The sequence below is a fragment of the Hyperoodon ampullatus genome (genome assembly GCF_949752795.1).
Source record: "Hyperoodon ampullatus genome assembly, chromosome: 17".
Classification (NCBI taxonomy): domain Eukaryota; kingdom Metazoa; phylum Chordata; class Mammalia; order Artiodactyla; family Ziphiidae; genus Hyperoodon; species Hyperoodon ampullatus.
Window position 1 is genome coordinate 59,598,630 of NC_136930.1, and position 23,222 is coordinate 59,621,851.

Below are 23,222 nucleotides of genomic sequence, written 5' to 3' on the forward strand. Positions count from 1 at the left end.
GCACATGTCCAATCCTTTCAGTAGATTTAATGGAGAAGTAGTGAAAACAGTTCTAAGACCAATTAAAGCAACATTTGTTGAGTGATATCACATGCTGGGCACTGTGCTAGGTGCATTTATCTCTGATCATTGATAATAACAATTCTGGACATAGGTGTTGTCTCCATTTTTACAAATGGAAAAAAAGGTGCAGAAGTGTTAAGAACTTTGCCTAAGGTTAAGACATATATGAATTCAGATATGCCTGGCTCTAGATTCTGTGCTTTGGAACCATTATTGTAAATGTGTGGAACTGATTATATCAAGAGAAGATATAAGCCAAAAATGCTCTTAATATATCGTAGGGATTTAGATGATCCTGTGGACTGAAGGATAATGTTGCATTTGGCTCTGCTCTGTATTGGCTCTTGTATAGCTATGTCCTCCAAGAATATGACACTGATAGGTGGCATTCTTGTGAGTTAAGAAATTCAAATCCATAACATGTTTAAAAGTAAAGGATTGAGCTTTGAAAACTAGCAAGAGCATGTCCTTATCTCTGAGCTTTCTGTATCCCAGGATTTGAGCAGCCCAAATCTGTGTATCCTTAGCTGTAATATGATACTCAGCATTTAAGCTGGGCTCCTGAATGAATATTTTCTGTTGGTCGGAAGCCTGAAAGCATGAATCTTAGTGTCTCGGGATACCAAGTGTAGATCCTGACGGTGTGATCATAGACAGCCTCAAGCAACATCCGTACTAAGCATCGTCAGATACCTTGTTCCACTCAGGGTTTTTCTTCATTCTGTGTTTTGTCTGACACTGGTTCAAGTTCTCATTCTGGCTTAGTCCTATCTTTTTTTTTTTTTTTTTTTTTTTTTTTTGTGGTATGTGGGCCTCTCACTGTTGTGGCCTCTCCCGTTGCGGAGCACAGGCTCCGGACGCGCAGGCTCAGCGGCCATAGCTCACGGGCCCAGCCGCTCCGCGGCACGTGGGATCCTCCCAGACCGGGGCACGAACCCGCGTCCCCTGCATCAGCAGGCGGACTCTCAACCTCTGCGCCACCAGGGAAGCCCTGGCTTAGTCCTATCTTTAGACTTGTCCCCCTTTGCCCTAAGACTTCACTTTCTGCTTCATTTATCCTTCAGCCCCCATGCACATACATACTCTTTCCACCAGTCCTACTGTGCAACCAGAGTGCAGCATCTACAGAAGACCTCCAGATTGGCAGGGACCTAGCACGCTCTGATCCCCACAGGACCTCTCTAGGCCAGTATAGATTTTGCCCGTCTTTTGACATCACTTTCAAACTAGTTTGACTTCTGGGAGGTGAAAGAAGCCATTGACAATGTTTAATGGTTATTGGCTAGATTTTATTCTTGGCTGTTATCCAGGATTTTTCATTGGGTAGATTTATAAATGTGTTTGAAGTTCACCCATATAAAAATGTCTGTTGAATTTCCAACACCAATAGTAGTGTTCTTTCCACTACTGGTAATCAGAAACTTAGAGTTAAAAAGATTCCACGGGTTCTTAACATTATTTAGGTCATAATGATGACCCCATTATTTAGGAGTCATGTGCCTCTTTGAGAATCCAGTGACAGCTATGGGCACTCTTCCTAGGAAAAAAGGGTGCGTGTGTGTGTGTGTGTGTGTGTGTGTGTGTGAGAGAGAGAGAGAGAGAGAGAGAGAGAGAACTACACTTGCACACAGTTTAATGCTGTTCGTGGATCATCTAAAACTTATCTTTGGACCCCAGGATAAAAATCTCCCAGTCTAATCTCATTTTACAGGTAAAAAAGGTAAAGCCCACAGAAGTGAAATGACTTATTCAGGGTTAAGGAAGATAAACAGAACTGGGGTCTGAGCACTCCTGGCCATGCTGTGAAACTGTATGTGTGTAATATATCAGCTTTAATGCCTGGCCCAGGGGACACCAAGTTTATATTATTTCCATCCCTTCTCTACCCCACCCCTACCATCCTATTCATTTCAGTGATTAATATGTTATGGGCTGGTTTGAGTTTATATTATGTTCAACTGTTTTTAATAGTAATAATGAAGATGCCTTGCTTTGGTAAAACATGTGTCAGAGAATATTACATTTCTCACAACTTCCTGATACAGAGCTGAATAAGTCCTGTTAACTCCATTTTACATGTAAGAAAATCAAAGACCCAAGTAAGTTGTTCAGGGCCAAGTGAAGAGTGAGTTCCAGCTCTTCTCATGCCGTGAATTATATTTTGGGGGTACTGGGCTGTTGTCTAATCCTCTTGTTTAAAATAAGCATAAGCAAGAACATGAAGGTCCTTGAACGAATGCCCAGACCAGTGTTTCTCAACCTTCACTATCCCTCAGAATCACCTGGGAAACTCCTACAAAATACCCAAAGGTAGGGACTCAGTTGGTCTGGGGTGAGGCTCAGACATCAGTACTTTTCAGAAACTCCCAGGTGATTTAAATGTGCAGCAGCCAAGAGTAAGGAATACCATCCCAGACCTCTTATTTTTTTTATTTTTTATTTTTTTGAACATTTAAAAAAAATTTTTAATTTATTTTTGGCTGCACTGGGTCTTCGTTGCTGCACGCAGGCTTTCTCTAGTTGCAGCGAGCAGGGGCTACTCTTTGTTGCGGTGCGCGGCACGGGCTTCTCATTGCGGTGGCTCCTCTTGTTGCGGAGCACGGGCTCTAGGCGCATGGGCTTCAGCAGTTGCAGCACGCAGCTCAGTAGTTGCAGCATACAGGCCCTAGGGCGCGTGGGCTTCGGTAGTTGCGGCACACGGGCCCTAGAGTACACGAGCTTCCGTAGTTGCGGCACGTGGGCTCTAGAGCATGCGGGCTTCAGCAGTTGTGGCACATGGGTTCAGTAGTTGTGGCTTGCAGGCTCTAGAGTTCAGGCTCAGTAGTTGTGGCACATGGGCTTAGTTGCTCCACACCATGTGGGATCTTCCCGGACCAGGGCTCGAACCCATGTCCCCTGCCTTGGCAGGCAGATTCTTAACCACTGCACCACCGGGGAAGTCCAAAGTGATTATTATTATTTTTTTTTTTTTGGCCACACCACGAGGCTTGCAGGATCCTAGTTCCCCGACCATGGATTGAACCTGTGGAAGTGCAGATTCTTAACCACTGGACTGCCAGGGAAGCCCCCCTGACCTCTTAAAAAGATGGGTTCAGTGCTGCATCATTCCTTCTGGTTGTTGGATGAGAGGCTGTGCTGGTTTTTATGCCTCAGGTTCAAACAGAAGGTGGTGTTCCATGGCTTGTCTTTGAAAGACATTGCAAAGGCATTTGGATGGTGTGCTTTTGGCATTGAGGTGTTTCCTTGCAGTGTATCAGTTACAAGCATGTTTAGAAATAGCTGAGCTCCAGTTGAGGTCAGTATTCTCATGGTGCAAAACATGCAGTGCAGCAGCCCCCAAAGCCCAGTAACACAGTGCTTGAGCCCATCTTGCTCCTGTGCTCATCTCAGCTGCTTTGAATCACTGCAGCCACGCCACGTGGCATTCAAGAAACCCGGCTTCCCCTAACGGCCAGCATGAGACACAGCTCTTGTCGCGTGTCCCGTACAGAGGGATGGGGTTTCAGATGGAGTTTCAGCCCCGTTGGATGATGAGGCTGCCAGTGGACAGCTGTGGTCTTGTAGCCTGGGAAGGTTCCACTGTGTCCTGTTCTCTTTGAACAGCAGAAGCTTTTTAAAAGAGAAGGAAAATATGCTGCCTACTGTCCCAAGGCAAGTTTAAGGCTGGTTTAAGGAGGTTAAGTTCTTATTAATTCAAATGTGCCTTGGGTATTTCAGTTTAAAACATGGATGTTTCTCCGCTGAAGAGAAAATGTTTACTTCCCCCGCCCCTTTGCTTCAAACTAGACCTGTAGCCACCCAGATCTGGCTACCGTTTGCGCTGAGGGATGAAGAGTTCCCAGAGCAGGCTTTTAAATGGGGCTCTCTTGCCGGGGGCGGGGAAAGGCAGCCATCTGCTTAAAGAGGGACCCCAGAGCCCCTCTGCGTCTTGGAGAAGAAAGCTGCCTCTGTCCGGGGCCATGTGTGACCAGCCCTTTTACCACAGTAGGACCACAGTGCCCTAACTATACTGTGTTCTGCACGGGGCAGCCGCCTGCCTGTACCCACAGCTGGGGTTGATGAGATCAGGTTCCACTCCCCAGAGCCAGAATAATCAGGACAAGGCACAGAGCATTTCTTTGTAGGCCCAGAGGTGGCATGACTGTCTCCCGCCTTGGCTAGGTCAGCGGAGGCGGAGGATCACAGGGTACTCACGTCTGTGTAAGCTGGAATCCAGTGCTGTGGGTCCACGTGTGGGGCACGACTTATGCATCTCAGATGCTGTGGAGAGTCCAAAGTCATCCTCTCTAAGAGCTTCTGATCTTGTGGAAATAGGATATATACAGAGAGAAAGAGCTGGAAAAAAATTACATGTTTGTCTATAATTAGGTGTTCCATTTTGCAGTAAGGATTCCATGTCCATCCCTGACTGCTTCCCCCATCACCTCAATGTCATAGACTCCCAACGTGGACTTTTCACCACAAACTATCTCAGAGCTCCAGGCCACATTCCATGTCACCCCGGACACCAGTGCCAGCATGTCTCATCAGCATGGCAATGTGTCCAAGTCCCTGCTCATCTTTGCCTTAAACTTGCTTCTCCCTCAGCCTGGTGCCTTGTGACCACCTAGAGGGGTGGGATAGGGAGGGTGGGAGGGAGGGAGATGCAAGAGGGAGGAGATATGGGGATATATGTATATGTATAACTGATTCACTTTGTTATAAAGCAGAAACTAACATACCATTGTACAGCAATTATACTCCAATAAAGATGTTAAAAAAAAAAAAAAACTTGCTTCTCCTGTTAATCCTCAGACTCCATCCTCAACTCTTTCAGCACTGTCTATGCAGTTTCCATTTTTATGCCTCCCTTAGATTTCCATCAGTATAACTCGAGTTCTGGCTCTTTCGTCCTCTGTCTCTAGCCTGAGTGACTAGTTCCTTTTTTACACTTCTTTTAGAGGATCTGGTGGTGGGTGTGAGAGTCCTTCTTGTTGGCAGGGCTGGCAGTTGGGAGGAAGAGATAGATACAGAGTTGGAGAGGAGCCAGGACAAGCTGGAAACTGCCAGCCCTTCTGCATTTACCTCTCACCTCAAGGGCAACTGAGAACAAGTTGTAATCCCTTAACATCTCTGCATGTGTATTAATAACTTCTTTTTTCTACTACTCATCTCATATTCCCTGGACACTCAGCAAACCCCTCAGTTGTTTGTGGTTTCCAAATCTTTATTCCTGGTTGGGTGACTTCCACTTCCTTTCCTGAAGGTTCTGGAGTGGGATTATCAGGGAAGCTGGTGAAGAAATCTCTGGAAAGCTATGAGCTCATTGGCTGGTGGGGGGCTTGAAGCCACTCTTGTTTGGCAGGGCTGTCAGTGGGGAGAAGAATTGGGTCTGGAGCAGCACAGAGCAAGGACAGGCTGGAACTCTATGGCACCTCCAGGTTGGCCTCTCACTGCATTTAACCATGGCAGCCTTGAGTAACGTTTGCTTTCATTTCCACCTTCCAGACATTATGCTAATTTCTTCTGTGGCCAACTCCACTGTGAAACTGCCCTGGGAAGGGAATCTGGGAAATGTAGTTCTAGTTTGGCCAAGTTGACACCACAGAGCTCTACCCTCTTATTTATGTTCATGTTCTTCCTACTAACTGACCCACAAAATGTCCTCGGTACAAGTATGAGGAAGGGATGGGGAGAATGAATATGAGATGCAGCCAGTAAAGGAGAGTGAGGATGCCCTGAAAAAGGGGTAGATCTTTCCTTGGGTACGGTACCTTGTACACGCTACTGTATATGGAATTGTGTTACATATGTCTAGGATGAGATTGCTTTCACTGTTGTCTCTGTAAGCAGAAACTATCTCTGTCTTGATCCTTCTGGTTCCTTGAGGCAGGGACCCAAAAAGGATGAAATGTTTAAGATAGGAGTCTTCAGTTTGGTCTTTTCTCTCCAAAGTTCTAAAAAGAACTGGTTCTGGCAAACTAGAGTTGTATACACAACCTGGCTTATTTTGGCTGCTTTGTAAAAGACAGAAGAAATATGACCAGGCTGAATACGGCCATCTGGAAAATGTTCCTGGAAGCATTTTTGAATGCCCAGAATGGAAGTCAGCTTTTCAGGGTTAGCCTATAATCACTTTCTTGCATACAGGCTTAGCAAAAAGAGTTTGGTCCTGGCTAAGAATGCAGTGGATTAGCATTAGAAGTAAACATTCAGAGGCATGAGAGCTGACCTAGAGGGTAGACTGCTTAATGTAGCAATGTCTGGTATGTTCTATAGGGATGGCGGAAGGAAGGAGCCAGTTTTTGTTGGGTACCAGGCTGGGTGCTATACTCGTTTAATATGTATCATCTCCTCTCATCTTTGTCACAACCCTCTGAGCTGGAGATTCGCTGTATTTTACAGTTGAGGCTGACAGTTTGAATCAGAGCCTCTGGTTGTACAACTAAATGACAGAACCAAAAGCCAGATTAGCCCAGGTCTGTCTGGCTCCAGGGCCCTTGACCTTTCCATTATATCATGGTGCTCTTCAAATCTGTTGATATTAGTTTACTTTTCTGGTCCTGAGTTTCTCCATCTGGCTAATCTTGGCGAAATACGTAATCAACTCTGCCAGGGGTTAGGTGTTTCTCTAGGAATGGAGATACTGGAGGGAACCCCAGTCTTCAACTCCACACGTTCTCTGGGACTGGTGTGAGAGGCTTCTAAAGTTGACATGATCCAGAATATGACACACTGGGCCATGCCCTCCGTTTATTGCTAGACTGTGGGAGTTGAGAGATAGAAGGCTTTACTCCTACAGGGGCTTCCCTGGTGGTCCAGTGGGTAAGACTCCACGCTCCCAATGCAGGGGGCCCGGGTTTAATCCCTGGTCAGGGAACTAGATCCCACATGCATGCCGCAACTAAGATCCTGCGTGCCGTAATGAAGATCCCGCGTGCTGCAACTAAGACCTGGCACAGCCTAAATAAATAAATCAATATTAAAAAAAAAAAAAGAAGGCTTTATTCTTCCAGCCTTTAGCCAAGTCAGTGTGGAACTCTCTTGATCCTTCAGCACAAGTTCTTGAACTGAGACAGTCCTGAGGAGCCTGGTTGGCAGCTCCATTTCTTGGCCCACAGATTGCTTGGTCCTGAATATAGCACCAGGTACTGGTAGAATAAGGAAGGGGTTCTACGGCAGAAACCACAGGCTTGGCTACCCACCTTGGGAACACTCAGTTCCCATTAGCCTTCGCAAAGGATGTCTGAGTTTCTTGGTCCAGATATCACGCCCCAAAGGAGGTTGCTCCATGCTCAGACCTATTTATAATCCTTTTACTTTTCCCACCAAAACACTACCAAGTAGATGGTGGCCTATGTATCTCTGCAAAGTATGTACACACACACACACACACACACACACACATTTTGTTCTTAGCCCAGATCAGAGCAGCACCACCTTGGAGGTAAAATAAAGGAAACGAGACTTTGGCTCACTTTTCAAAGCTAGAAAGTGTCATCAACACACAACAAGTCTCCTCTAACGATTAAAATAATATATAAAAAATGCATTGCATTTGTGAAAACAGTTATAATGCAGTTTTTTGTCTGATGAATAACCTTAATGTGTTCTGTATCTCGTTAAGTAATCTATCTTTGAAAATCTTGGAGGGACTTCCCTGGTGGTCCAGTGGTTAAGAATCTGCCTTCCAATGCAGGGGACGCGGGTTTGATCCCTGGTTGGGGAACTAAGATCCCACATGCCACGGCGCAACTAAGCCCCTGCACCATAACTAGAGAGCCCGTGTGCTACAACTTCTGAGCTTGCGAGCTCCAGAGCCCGCGCGCCACAGCTAGAGAGAAGCCCGCACGCCGCAATGAAAGATCCCGTGTGCCGCAACTAAGACCTGACTAAGCCAAAAATAAATAAATTAATCTTTAAAAAAGAGAGAAAATCTTGGGTATATTAATATTACATTTTAGTATAATCCAGAAAAAAAGCATAATAATTTCTGGGTGTCAAATGGCTAATAATAAACATTCTAAGGGCAAACTGCTAATTGAGTGAAAGTTTCTTGTGGAGGAAAGAATTTGGGGTCAGGGAGGAAGTCTGACCTTCTGGAGCCTTTTTCCTTTTGGCTGTCACTCCTGTGGGAGTTTAATACATGTGGTCAGAGCATGTCTCCTGCTGTTGGAAGCCCCAGTCTGCAAATACGGGCAATTCTAAGGAACTTCCTGTATCCACAAGGGGCAGCCAAGTCTGTGTGGAATGGGTAGGAGTGATAATTTGCATATCCCCTGTGGTATAAAGGCTCCCAGGTAACAGATTCCTTCAGTAGTAAAGGAAGTCCAAGGAACCTGTGGTTATAATGTGCCTGTGCTGCTTCTCTTCGGTGCCTGACCACTTCTTAGAACCTCGGGAAAGCACCAGATCAAGAGCATGCTGTCTGTCCTTAGCACAAGCAGACCTTGGACGCAGTCCCAGTGCAATCATGAACTGCTCGTAGGAAGGTGACAGAACCACCAGGGTAGGCTATAAATCCTCTATTCAGTCTAACACACGTCCCTAGAGAGAATCGCCAGGAAGGCAAACGTTCATCCTAACTTTGGGAATCCAAGTTCTCTGGACTGAACCCGAGTTCCTCCTATCGCCCCCTCCTTTAAGTGCACCACAATCCCCCCTCCCCATGACTGACATGACGCCACCACCACCCCCGACTGAGCAAAGTGGACCAAGGCTGAGCCTGGATCTGAAACAGACTTTGGTCGACTTGGGCTGGGAGCGAGCAGATTCTGTTTGAAACCGGCAGGCACTTTGATTTCTCAATTTGCAACAAAAATTCTTTAGAGTTGCTTTTTGTTGTTGCCGCTGTTGTGTTGTGAAAGAAAGTCATTCTTACACACAGTTGGCTTTCCTTCAAGGCTAATTGTGCAGTCTGTTCTTTGGGGACACCACATAGCCACATAGCATGCTTAAAATGCATAAAGTTTAGAGGAAGACGGTAATTCTCTGGAGAGCAAATCCTGTGTTTATCCAAGAACTGCATCTCTGCCTCCTCCCACACCAGTCACTCTCTAGCCAGTTGCATATTTGGTGGAGAGATTTATGGAACTGAACATACAGCTGCAAATTTTCTTTCTTTCCCCCCCCCCCCCCCAAGAACAGTGTTCTGCTGTCAGGGCTGTTATGCAATAAGCACACACACACAACTTATTTACTCCAGGAATGTCCAAAACTCCTAAGTGGTATCCCTTGCTGAATCTGACTGTGTGGGTAAACATAAAGCATTCTATGGATGAAAGAAACTCATTCCATAGATGTAACTAACAAATCGTGACCCAGCTTATGTCTCTGTCTAATATTTTATTCAAGGACCATCCATGAGTCTAGCTACACTCTACAACTACTTCAGTTCTGAAGCAGCTTTGTTAAAGTCAATATCTTAGGGACAGGAGCAGAGATTCTTTAACTGAATTCCACTGCTCTGTTTACTTTAAGATTATGCTGATTATTTACTGTGGCTCCTGGATGCTCTATACTTATGGGGTTCTCTTGGATTGGGAAAAATTCTCTCTTATCACCCTGTATTGTTTTTTTATTTTTATGGGTTTTTAAAAATTTTTCTTTTAAAAAAATTTTCTTTTGGGATTTCTGTGGTGGTCCAGTGGTTAAGACTGTGCTTCCACTGCAGGGGGCACGGGTTCGATCCCTGGTTAGGGAACTAAGATCCCTCATCCCGCATGCCACATAGCCAAAAAAACAAACAAAAAAAAGGTTTTTTAATTTTTTTATTGAAGTATAGTTGATTTACAATAGCATGTTAGTTTCAGGAATACAGTGCAGTGATTCTCTTCCCTTATAGGTTATTACAGAATATTGAGTAGAGTTCCTTGTGCTATACAGTAAGTCTATTTTGGTATCTATTTTATATATGGTAGTGTGTATATGTTAATCCCAACCTCCTAATTTATCCTCCATTTAAATTTATCCATTTAAAATAAGTATGTTTATTTAAAATTTCTTATCTGAATGAATAACTGCACCTTGACATCTATTTCCATTTCCCAAACCAGAACCCAAACTGGCTTCCTGTATGTGGACCCGTGCAATGGTTTGTCTCCCTTTCAACAATCTGCATCCATTGGGCTCTTTTGGAGGGAGAGATTACACAGGAAGAGGGACAGAAGAGAAAAACAAATATTTATTTAACATTCACTGGTATTAAACACTGGGCTTAGTACTTAATCAGACTTGATCCTCATAATAAACACGTGCCCCGTTTTACAGATGAGTAAAGTATAACTCAGAGAATTTGGAACTTGGCTAAAGTCACATAACTAGTAAATTATAAAAGTGAGAGTTAAAATTTTTTTATTGCACTATATAAAAAATGTACAGATTATTCATGCACATCTCAAACTATATTACAAAGTAAATTACTAGTGCAACTACTACCTAGGAATTCTAAGACCATGGATTAGTTGTCTACTTCTGAAATTTATATAAATTTATCATATTGCAGTCATCATATTGGGTACATATCTAGGAGTGAAATTGCTAGGTCATAAGTTATACGTATATGTTACATTTAACTAGAGTAATTGTTCTATCCTTTATTGAAGGTGGAGCAGAATAGTCTCCAACTATTATTGAATTGTGTATCCTTTGAATTCTGTGCATTTGGCTTCATGTATTTGGGGGCATTTTTTGTTCGGCATGTACATTTCGTGTTTGTGCTTGGTATATGTACTTGTTAGGTATATATGTTTATAATTTTTGTATCTTCCTGATGGATTGAACCTTGTACATTATAAAGTGTCCTTTTCTTCAATGCTGACTTTGTCATAAGCCCACATGTAGGGGTCCAGTTTCTGGACTTTTGATTCTGTTGCGTTGGTCTATATACCTGTACTAATACTAACACTACCACCATCTTATAGACTATAATAATAGACCGTAGCTTTATAATATGTCTTTTAGACCTTTGTTGTTGTTATTTACATATCGAAAACACTTAAGTGCCTGAAGAGATTCATCTTACACTTCTTCATTTGTACTCTTCTGAACTTCAGTTTACATATCTAAAAATAATGTCTCCTTTGCAAATGTAATGTAAGCAAGCTCCTGACCTAGTTCTTGGCACCTAAGTAACCAGTTATTAATAGTAAGTGTTGGGCTTCCCTGGTGGCGCAGTGGTTGAGAGTCCGCCTGCCGATGCAGGGGACATGGGTTCGTGCCCCGGTCCAGGAAGATCCCACATGCCGCGGAGCGGCTGGGCCCGTGAGCCATGGCCACTGAGCCTGCGCGTCCAGAGCCTGTGCTCCGCAACGGGAGAGGCCACAACAGTGAGAGGCCCGCATACTGCAAAAAAAAAAAAAAAAAAAAAAAAAAAAATAGTAAGTGTTGTTCAATCACTAATTATTAGAAGTTATTTTTTTCTCATTGAATTTTAGAGCTGAAAGGTGCTTTAAAGTCTCTAATAAATATACATTTATTGGCAGCCCAGTTGATCAGATGACGAACTAACGCTTGGAGAAGTGAAACAGCATGTTCAAAATGATTCAGCTGTTTGGGTGCAGAGCTGAGACTAGAATTTCTCTCCTGACTCCTAATCCAGTGCTTTCTCCATTGCTCTATGCTTCATTTACCCTTGGGGAGATCCTCACTGGGGAGGCAGGAAGGAAGGAGAGAATGAGTGTATCCCCGGAGATACACTTTTTAGGAAGTCTGTTTTTGCTGTGAATAAGCCAAGCTTTATAGACAAGTGAAGGGTGCCTCACATTGAACTTGGCAACACCCATGCTGTGTTGATCACCTGATACCAACTTTCTCACCCACCTACAGAAGACAGATGGTATATTGAATCTTCTGCTGTCCTGTTTCTATTGTGAAGCAAAGATTGCAACAACAAAATGGGAATGTGAGTGGAATTGGTAATGCCAGTTAAAGGCACAGATTAGGTGATGTAATCACCATGACAAATGGTGTGCCTTGGGGGAGTTTGCTGGCTGAATTATATGAAGCATTGTTACCAAGGGTAATTATACAATCCTCTATTTGTGTTATGTCCTTCCTCCTGGAACCTTTAAAATCTTCATTCAGGAATCATTAACATTCACCTCACTCTAGCAGAAGAGTTATAAATAAACATGGTTTTTAAACTTTGGTTGAGGATAATAAGACCTGCCAGGTCTAGCCCAGATGTATAGATTAGCTTGAGTTATTCTTTTTTTAAAATTAATTTATTTATTTAATTAATTTTTGGCTGCATTGGGTCTTTGTTGCAGTGCACGGGCTTCTCATTACAGTGGCCTCTCTTGTTGCAGAGCACGGGCTCTAGGCGCTTGGGCTTCAGTAGTTGTGACACGTGGTCTCAGCTGCCATGGCTCGCAGGCTCCAGAGCGCAAGCTCAGCAGCTGTGGCACACATGGGCTTAGACGCTCCGCGGCATGTGGGATCCTCCAGGACCGGGGCACGAACCCGTGTCCCCTGCACTGGCAGGCGGACTCTCAACCACTGCGCCACCAGGGAAGCCCGGAGCCTGAGTTATTCTTTTTTTTTTTTTTTTTTTTTTTTTGCGGTACGCGGGCCTCTCGCTGTTGTGGTCTCTCCCGTTGCGGAGCACAGGCTCCAGAAGCGCAGGCTCAGTGGCCATGGCTCACGGGCCCAGCCGCTCCGCGGCATGTGGGATCTTCCTGGACCGGGGCACGAACCTGTGTCCCCTGCATCGGCAGGCAGACTCTCAACCACTGCGCCACCAGGGAAGCCCCTGGGTTATTCTTAAAAGTAAAAAAATGCCCCCTTACTATTCTCCATTGTTTTCTTCCCTGATAATGATGATGATGAAGTGAGCATTATTCCATTTTTCAAGGATCATAGAAGGAAAAATCAAATGCAGTGTTCTTAAGAAACTTCATTGTGTGTGAGAGGTGCTTAGATACCATACTGAGGTGTTTATCCATGTGGTGTCAGTGCCAATTTTAGGGGAGCTGATTATCTATTACTTAGGAGGCAAGGTAGCCTAGGGCTTAAGTATACAAGTTTGGAGTCAAAATCTGGGCTCCGCCACTTACTAGCTTTGTGAACTTGGGCCAGTTACTTTATTTCTCTGTACCCTCGATTGTGATATGTAAATAATAATAACAATAATCATACCTGCCTCATAGGGTATGTTGGGAATTTTAAATAAGATTACACATGTAAAGAACTTTGGAAAAATATTAGGTGGTTCTGTTAGCAATTAGAGCACTGCCCATGCTGACTGGCAAGTTGTAACCTGAGAAGTGGTCCAGGTATAAGGATCAAATGGCTAGGCTTTCCCAGGGTGGATAACAAAGAAAAGAAATTAAAAATCATCCATAAAAAGATAGTTCTCTATTTAAGTATTTATGCTGTTGCTTTCACAGCCTTTGATGTCAGATTATAAAAGCCATGGTGTATGATTTGGAGCAAGGTTTAAAGAAATAGGAACAATCAAAATATACATTTTTTCTTTCTAAACTTCAGCAGCTTTCAAATATTTCTTAATCTACTCACGACTTTTGTTAATCTGGTTCACCCTCCGTCTTCTTTTACTTTGGATACTTTGGCTGTCAAAAAGCCTCAAGCTTCATTATCAGCAGGTCTGGTTGTGGGCTGTGTTTGCCACATTAACAGTTGACATTGGTGGCTCACACATGGCTTTAAAAATATGTGTGGTAACATGGCAGCAGGTTTGGTTATTTGGGGTATTGCATTTTGAGCAATTTGGATATTATCTCAGAGAATAGTTCTAAACTTAAACATTTTATACATTGTTATTACTAATTTTAAAGTCTAGAAGATAGCAAAATTTGGCTCTAAAAATGAAATAGACTTCAGGCAAGTAATAATTATAATAAAATCTGAAATGTCAGCCCCCTTCTTGTATTTGAGGTGGTTAATTCTCAAACCATAGAATGTATTATCACAATACTAACAGGAATGGGATGAGCACATAAACTAACTTTTGGTACAAAAAATTCTGGTGGATACTTTATAGCATTGGTTTTTCAACATTGTGCTGTAGCAGAATCACCTGGTATGCTTAATGAAAGTGCAGATTCTTGGGGCCCACCCCCTGAAAAGTCGTATTTGGTAGGTCTTGGGTAAGATCTGAGAATTCACATTTTCAACAAGCCCTCAAAGGTGACTTATATTTGCACTACAGTTTGAGAGCCACTGTTTTATATTTGGATATGCTTTTCACTTAGGCACTGAACAGTGAAAATGGTTTAAATAATGTTGACTGAATGTGTAGCTGAAACTTCTAACATGTAACTGGCTCAAAATAAGCTTCCTCATTAATTAGTGCATTTCCTGTCATACGTAGCATTCAAGTAAGATAGGTTGGTTGTCTGGCAGGGATTTGTAGAGGAGAGTTCTGCTTTTAGTGGGAGCTTGATTAGGGTGATCTCTAGAATACATCTGAGGGTTCTACTTGATTAAGAATTTAAGTATTAACTTGCCCTTAATATCTTGGTTCCGCTTTCTGTATCATTTGATTGGACAAGCTTCCGTCTCCTACTCACCAGGACTCAGCCCTTCCTGATTATTTTCTGTATCTGTCTGGGTCTATCTTTTTTCTCCATATGACTCTTTCTGTCTCCGAAATTTTACCTGCCTTGGTCTCTGTCTTGCTAAATGTTTTATTATTTTCAGGGAAAGCCTGAAGCAGCCTTACCTTCCAATCCTTCTTTGTCCTTCAAGATCAGAAAGAAAAAAAAAAAAATAGAGAAAAGCTAGAGTAGCTTTCACATGAGTGCAGCCATTTCAGGGATGTTGGTGAATACAGATTTCCATGGCAGTGAGAAGACACTTCGGTAATCATAGGTGTAGTGTTTCTCCTCAATCTCACTCCCACTTTGGTTGAAACAATCAAATGGTTGTGAGGGAACTCCAGCCATACAAGAACTCATGTGCAATTGCATCATCCCACAGGCACTCAGTCTGTTCAGAGGGTTAGTGTACATCTGCCAGCACTGGCTCAGGGAGAGGAATTAGAGGCAAGATTATTTAGTTGCTCTGGCTCCTTATCAGGAAGAAGCCTGGAGTTCAGCCTAGGTGTTTATCCCAACGCAGTCACACCCTGAAACGTATGAGTCCTGACTCCCTCTTCTTGTTAACTCTTACTGGACCTGCTCTGGTTTTTAGGCCTTTTCTTCACTTCCTGGATGCTCAGAGACATCACTTACCCATGACTTATGAAGGCTGGGTTCTTCCCTTTCATTAAGGATAATGTCCTCTACATCTCTTCTTTCTAAAGTAAGGGTACCCTCCTTTTTGTAGGAGACGAGATCAGAGCAGCTATAGGAGCTCATGACAGCTCTTTTCAGTGAACTGGGGACATGAGGTAATTGCGTTCAAACCTTTGAGAACAAATCTGAGAAAGATAATTAAAAGCAGAAGAAAAGCATCACAACCTCACTCAAATTCTCATTACCCACTCTGGGTGGCATCTAAGTCCCCCACACCAGATAGGAGGTAATAGGTATCTAAAGTAGGTCTATTCAGAGTTCATCACATGTTCTGTGTGTTTGTGCTTTTTGATATAGTAGAGAAATAATTTTCCCCCAGGCCGTGTGCTTCCTGTTGTTGCTTGTGTGTTGATTTTCAGAACATAGTGTACCATAGATGCTAATTCAAAGTCCATTAAAACTGAATACATTACATAGTAATACCTGCATTTCTAGATCATTTTGCACATTTTTAGTAACAGGATATTGGAACTGCTGGAACCACAGCAGTTGTTGGGACCACTTAGGGAGAGATGACGTCTTTCCAACAGCCTGACCCTAAAATTACTACCTTGAATATAAGCATGATAAGTGTTTGAAAGACCTTTTTTTTTTCTTGTGTCATTCAAGGAAAACAATGGAAATAAATGTCCAAATTTACATATTTTTGAGGATTTTAAGTGACACAAAAAGCAGTCCAACCATAACTGAGTAAAAACCTTCTTAATGAAGTTGGAAGAGCCTAAATATCAACATCACAAGGTATTTGAGTGAACCCAGACTGTTTAATTAACAGTTAAAGCCAAGAGAGAAATCAGTTGTTTTCCACTATTCTCTACATTCCTCAGAACTTGAATATTGTACTTTATAAATTTGTATTTATGTCAGGCTGTAGAGTCATGGAGTTCAAATTCCAGATGAGGCACTTAGTTGTGTGCCCTTGAGCAAATAACTTAACCTCTCCGATATTCAGTTTGTCCTTAAGGATTGTATTGATGAGCATGGGTTGCCAATGACAGAAACCAGCTATCATTAAAAAGAAAAGAAAGAAAGAAAAAGAAATTGATTAGAAGGATATCAAGAATGTAAGAGATTCAAAGTCAGGTCTAGAGAACTAGATGACCTATGATGGGGTTCCATCCTGATAAACCCATTGTAAATTGAAAATATCTGTAAGTCAAAAATGCATTTAATACACTTAACATAGGGAACATCATAGCTTAGTCTTATTTTATTTTATTTTATTTTTAGTTTTATTTTTTTTTTGGCACGCGGGCCTCTCACTGTTGTGGCCTCTCCCGTTGCGGAGCACAGGCTCCGGATGCGCAGGCTCAGTGGCATGGCCCACGGACCCAGCCGCTCCGTGGCATGTGGGATCTTCCCGGACCAGGGCACGAACCCGTGTCCCCTGCATCAGCAGGCGGACTCTCAACCACTGCGCCCAGTCTATCTTATTTTAAACATGCTCAGAACACTTATATTAGCCTACAGCTGGGCAAAATCATCTAACACAAATCCTATTTTGTAATAGAGTGTTGACTATCTCTTACAATTTATGGAATACTGTATTGAAAGTGAAAAACAGAATGGTTGTAAGTGTATCTATTGTTTACCTTGTGATCACCTGGCTGAGTCAGAGCTGGGACTGGCTTCTTTCACTTAGCAGAATGTTTCCCAGGTTTAGCCATGTCTTAACATGTAGTTGGTTCCATTTTATTGCTGAATAATATTCCATTGTATGGATATACCAAATTTTATTTCCCCTTTCATCAGTTGTTAAACATTTGGGGTCCATTAATTTTGAAGAACCAAAGCCTTCCTCTCTTAAGCTCTCTCTCTGATGGCCCCAGATCAGGGATCACAGACTCAAACGTCTCTCAGCTAAGTGTAAGAAAAATAGGAAGTGGTGAGGACCACGGCAAACGAGAGAACGTGTGCCCATCTAGAAGGGGCAGCCCCTATGGGGCCATTGTCAAGTGGCCATCCAGGCCTGGTATTGTTAGATCTTCAGATTGTTCCAGAGAAGCCAGAATCTAGATTTTTATGTGAAAATTTTCTAATTTTTAAATGTTGGTCAGTTGAAACCAACACCATGTGGGAGAGGGAGAATACAATTCTGGTCGAGACTAAATGCTGCAGGTGATCCCTGAGTGATGAAGAGACATGTCTCATCTTTGGGAGCCTATGAAGGGTTAGCTAGAGTGTGAGCTTACCAGGCAACTTCTGCACTCTCCTTGGGCAACACAAAAAGGCTGTTCAGGGCCTCCCTGGTGGCGCAGTGGTTGAGAGTCCGCCTGCCGATGCAGGGGATACGGGTTCGTGCCCCGGTCTGGGAGGATCCCATATGCCGTGGAGCGGCTGGGCCCGTGAGCCATGGCCGCTGAGCCTGCGCATCCGGAGCCTGTGCTCCGCAACGGGAGAGGCCACAGCAGTGAGAGGCCCGCGTACCGCAAAAAAAAAAAAAAGGCTGTTCATCCCTTTGGAGAAAAGAAGGACCCGGGTCTAAAGTCAACACTCTGGGTTGGGTGGGGGTGGAATTCCTCTCATTCTTTGGCTCAAGAGCATGCTAGAGTAGAAAACACAAAACTCCAGCAAATGTCTACATTGAATTCATGCTGAATTGTCCTGCAAATTACACTTGTAGCCGGTTTCAGGATGAATTCTGACCTGAATGATGCGTGACCTTGATTCTGACTATGACTTCAACCATGGTTGAGAACTGCTGATTCTGTACAAGATGTGCTCTGACGGGAAAAAAAAAAAAGTGTCCTCAATTCACGATGACAGATTTGTGGGAACAGGAAAAGAAAAACAGAGGTCGGTCTCCTTATGGAGAATGACACCATAGTATTTTTGTTTGTTTGTTTGTTTTTTGCGGTATGCGGGCCTCTCACTGTTGTGGCCTCTCCCGTTGCGGAGCACAGGCTCCGGACGCGCAGGCTCAGCGGACATGGCTCACGGGCCGAGCCGCTTCGCGGCATGTGGGATCTTCCCAGACCGGGGCACGAACCCGTCTCCCCTGCATCGGCAGGCGGACACTCAACCACTGCGCCACCAGGGAAGCCCGACACCATAGTATTTTAAAGTCGGGGAGTGGAAAATATTGAGGCTTATGACAACAGTGAGTGTTTATTGAGTAAATAACCACTGTGCTTTCCACTGTCCACTTTCCATTTTGTTTTGCGTGTGACCTTGAAAAAAGTGGGTATTTTTAAAGGGAAAGAAGTTCATTGAAGCTAGTATTGGTGTAGGGCTTGGTATTTGCAAAAAGGTTTTCAGTTCATTAATTTGAACCTGTGAGGATAAGCATTTTTACCTCTCTTTTGTAGATGATGTCATTGAGGCATAGAGGCAAATGACTTTATTAAGATCATTCAGGGAATTCCCTGGCAGTCCAGTGATTAGGACTCCTTGCTGTCACTGCCAAGGGCCTGGGTTCGATTCCTAGTTGGGGAACTAAAATTCCCACAAGCTATGCGGCGGCCAAAAAAAAAAAAAGATCATCCAGCAAAGGAGCCTAGGACTTAAATACATATCATTGGATTCCAAATCCTTCATCTTTTCCACAGATACACAGCTTCCCTTTTAATAAGTTCCACTTTTGGTTTATCTAAGTAATAGGTATAGATATCTTTAGACTTAATACAGTATTTTATGTATTTTATTTCATACTTACATTTAAAATATAACATGTAATTTATATTTCATATTAGTTATATTTCATATTTGTTATATTTGTTAATATGGTATCTGAGTTTCTATTGATATTACCCACTCAGAGAACAGTAAAAGGAAACAGTGATTTTCAAGTGTTGTAGTATTTTCACATTCTTTGTGTTGTCAACCCTAAATTAATTTATTAATAAATAATTGGGAGCAGGTGTGCACCTTAATTCTTAAGACATTACACTTAAAGAAGTATGATGATGAGAACACAGATATGGGACACATTGTTACCGAACTGGTTGGACGGACCCCCACTTGGGCCCTGGCCCTGTCCAGAACCCCCTGCCTCTGCAGGGAAGGTTCTTTGTCCATTTGGATTCCACAGCCAAAAACAAAACCGACGCTGAGACAGAAACAGCACAAGCTTTATTCAGAGGCCAGAGAATGGAGAATCGGGAACTTAGTTTGCAAATCACCTTCTCACCAGACTTGGGCTGGGATACCTCTGATATAGAGGGGAGGGGTTAGGGGGAGGGAATTCATTACTTCTCTGAGAACAGGCGTGTAGTTTGCTCAGAACTGGGGCAACATCCCTTTTCAGTCCTAATATGGATTCCTCTGGTTGTTGTCATGGCAATTGTCAACCATCATGGTATTGGTGGGTGTGTCCTTTAGCATGCTAACATATTACAATGAGCGTATAATGAGGTTCAGGGTCTCCTGAAGGTCAGGTTTTCTGCCATCTTGGATTTGGCTGGTTCTAACCAGTTCTGGTGGGTTCTTGTTTTTCTTTTCTGGTGGTTTCCTATAAGATAAGGATAACACTTCTCCACAGCTGCAGCTTCTGTTCCCTCAAGGAAGGGGGCGGGTTAGAGCTGGAAGCTAACAGCCATGAAAACAACTCCATTAACTTAATCAACCTCAGCCATCTCCTTCCCCCCCCCAACTTCTGTCCCTTCCCCTTTGTCTTCTTTTTTTTCTTTAATCAATTAATTAATTAATTTTAATCTTTGGCTGTGTTGGGTCTTCCTTGCTGCATGTGGGCTTTCTCTAGTTGCGGCGAGTGGGGGCTACTCTTCGTTGCGGTGCGAGGGCTTCTCATTGCGGTGGCTTCTCTTGTTGCGGAGCACGGGCTCTAGGCGCATGGGCTTCAGTAGTTGCAGCACGCGGGCTCAGTAGTTGTGGCTCGCAAGCTCTCGAGCACAGGCTCAGGAGTTGTGGCACATGGGCTCAGTTGCTCTGCAGCATGTGGGATCTTCCCAGGCCAGGGATCATGTCTCCTGCGTTGGCAGGTGTATTCTTAACCACTGTGCCATCAGAGAAGTCCCTCTTTTTATTTTCTTATTTTCCCAGTAAATGAAGAAATAATTTATAAGAAGCCAGAAATCCTTCAGGCTCAATCCTAATTGTGCTTTTTTTGCTTAATACATTATTCATTCAGTTCATTCAACAATGGATATGTATTGATTATTTTATTCATCTCCTATTGCTGCTGTAACAAATTAACAAACTTGGTAACTTAAAACAACGCAAATTTATTATCTTATAGTTCTGGAGTAAAGGGTCTAAAATAAAGGTATCAGTAGGTCTGCATTCCTTCTGTAGGCTCTGAGGGGAGAATCCATTTCCTTACCTTTTTCAACTTCTAGAGACCACCTGCATCCCTCAGCTCCTAGCCGCTTCCTCACATCAGTCTTGCTTCTGTGGTCACATCTCCTAATTCTGCCTTTGACTTTTTTGTCTCCTTCTTATAAGTACCCTTGTGATTACATTGGGCCCTCCTGGATAATTCCTATGTTAAAATCAGCTGATTAGCAGTCCAGTTCCATCTGCAACCTTAATTCCTTGTCGCCATGTCAACTAATATATTCACAGGTTCTGGGGATTAGGACATGGACATCTTTGGGGGTTGGGGGTATCATTCAGCTCACCACCAGTGCCTACTATATGCCAAGCACCTTACAGATTTATATTCTGTTTGATTCTGTTTTGCTGATTAGAAGTACTTATCACCGACAGCTGGAGATCTGTGTATCTCTCCATTTTTCTATTTGAGAGACATAAACAAATCATTCCTGTCCAGTGTGCACTGTTCAGACACACAACAGATATACCATCTGTTAATCCGTGTCAGCTAAATGGAAAGTACCCAGCATCTGATGCCACCACCAACCTCAAGAGAAGCCCCTCCGTTTGAGGCAGTAGCTGTGGTCAGTATTATGTTCAGTATGACACATCCAAAGTGGCTGCTCGTTACTGAATAATGCTTTTTAAATTTTTTATTGTAATTATCTGTCCTATCATAGGTAAACTAATACTCACTTAGTTTAAAAGCTGACCTTTGTTGGCCTCATCCGTTTTCGTAAGGATGGGAAATAGGGAAATGTGTGGAATTTATCATCTCAACTGGAACACCATGGCAGGTGAAAGGAGAAACTATTAATAATCATGCAGGAATAATAGGTATAAAAGAAGACTGGGGAACATGAGGACATAGAATCTCGCTATAAACTGAGTCCAAATGAATAGTAACAGCCACAAACACTGTGATTATGACAAAGTATTGAGTACCCCATAGGTTCAGAGCACTGGAGTAGAAGCTTTATGTCCTTGACCTCATTTAATTCTTACAACAATCTTATAAGGTAGATATTATGATTATTAATCATCCCTATTTTAGAGCTGAGGGAAATGAAGCTCAGGAATTTAAGTACCTAGCTTAAGCTAATAAGTTTGCTGAGTTAGGATTTAAACCCAAGTTGGTAAAACGCTAAACCAAATGCTTTTTCTATTATACTGCCTTCCAGGAAAAGTATAGTTTCTTGGAAATTGTTAAATTGCAGTTGCTGACTGGGTACACTTGGGTACCAATGTAGGAAGTTACCTGTTAAAGATACACAATGTCTTTATTCTAGGTCTATGAAAAACCAGGAGCTCTAAGAGATGCTTTTTTTTTTCTTTTAATTTGCATAGTTTATTTTTTTTCATTTTTATTGGAGTATAGTTGATTTACAATGTTGTGTTAGTTTCTGCTGTACGGCAAAGTGAATCAGTTATACATATACATATATCAACTCTTTTTTTAGATTCTTTCCCCCATATAGGTCATTACAGAGTACTGAGTAGAGTTCTCTGTGCCATATTGTAGGCCCTTTTTTTTAGATTCCACATATAAGCGATATCTCATGATACTTGTCTTCCTCTGTCTGACTTACTTGACTCAGTAGGAGAATCTCTAGGTCCTTCCATGTTGCTGCAGATGGAAGCGGGGAGTCCTAACCACTGGACTGCTAGGGAATTCAAGAGATGCTTTTTCTTTGTCCTTCCTTTAGGTCTGTCAGTTCGTCGTCTCTGTAAATGGGCTTAACGTACTGCACGTTGACTACCGGACGGTGAGCAACCTGATTCTGACGGGCCCACGGACGATTGTGATGGAGGTCATGGAGGAGTTAGAGTGCTGAGAGGGCAGCCCTCCCAGCCCATCCCGTGGCCTGCGGAGGATCAAAGGCAGAACAACACAAAGCTCTGCAATGACGAGACTTCTGTATACCTGGATGGCTTTGGACATACAGATCTTTTCTCCGTACATACACATCTTATGAGTTTCACACACTGTTTCCCTGTTGAATGTGGAAGAACCGGGTAATACATCTTTTTTAAAAAAAAAAAAAACAACAAAAAAAGACTTACGTCAGTGTAGAAAATGTTTGAGAAACAGATTTTTTTTTTACATAGTAGCATTGCCTCACTCAATTTCCATTTGCAGTTCTCATCCATTGTTTTATATCTTAGTTTGCAGAAAGTTGTTGAAATGCTTCTCTTGCCAAGACAGCAATGTGCTAAAATCCCCTTCACAGGAGTCAATAAAGTAGTTTTTACAGACTTGAAGTTGTACTGTCACCAAATGAGCATGGAACTGTTTATTAGAGGATCTAGATTTCACCAAATTTCAAATTAAAACAACATCCAAAGGAATAGTACTTGTTAATTAGCATTTTGAAGGTTCTATATCATTCAGTGCTTAAAAGCCATCAAATTTTTGACTTTTTCTTAATTCCTGCCTTTAGTATCAACTTTTCACTTAACATGTGTTTTCAGTTATGGCGTTGGTCAAAAACCAAAAACCTTATGATGGTATGGGTGGGGTAGATAGGGAGATAACTACTTAAAACTATGTGCTCTGTTTTCTCTTTCTGAGCCTATCAGTCAGCAACAGCAGCTTTCTAGAAATAATCCTGAGTATGTTGAATGTCGAAACAGACAAGTTTGTATATACAC

The 23,222-nt window shown here is 42.8% G+C and overlaps 1 protein-coding gene across 2 annotated transcripts in view; it reads left to right on the forward strand.

Annotated features, from left to right (window-relative positions):
* DEPTOR (DEP domain containing MTOR interacting protein) overlaps positions 1-22,793 on the forward strand; it is a gene marked incomplete at its 5' end in the record, with an annotated part of 151,916 nt that extends 129,123 nt beyond the window's left edge. For both annotated transcript variants that reach the window (XM_079722703.1, XM_079722704.1), the window contains one exon: positions 22,277-22,793. In XM_079722703.1, the coding sequence (XP_079578829.1) occupies positions 22,277-22,405 (129 nt within the window). In that variant the 3' untranslated portion in view covers positions 22,406-22,793. The remainder of the gene's footprint in view (positions 1-22,276) is intronic.
* Between the last annotated feature and the right edge of the window lie 429 nt (positions 22,794-23,222).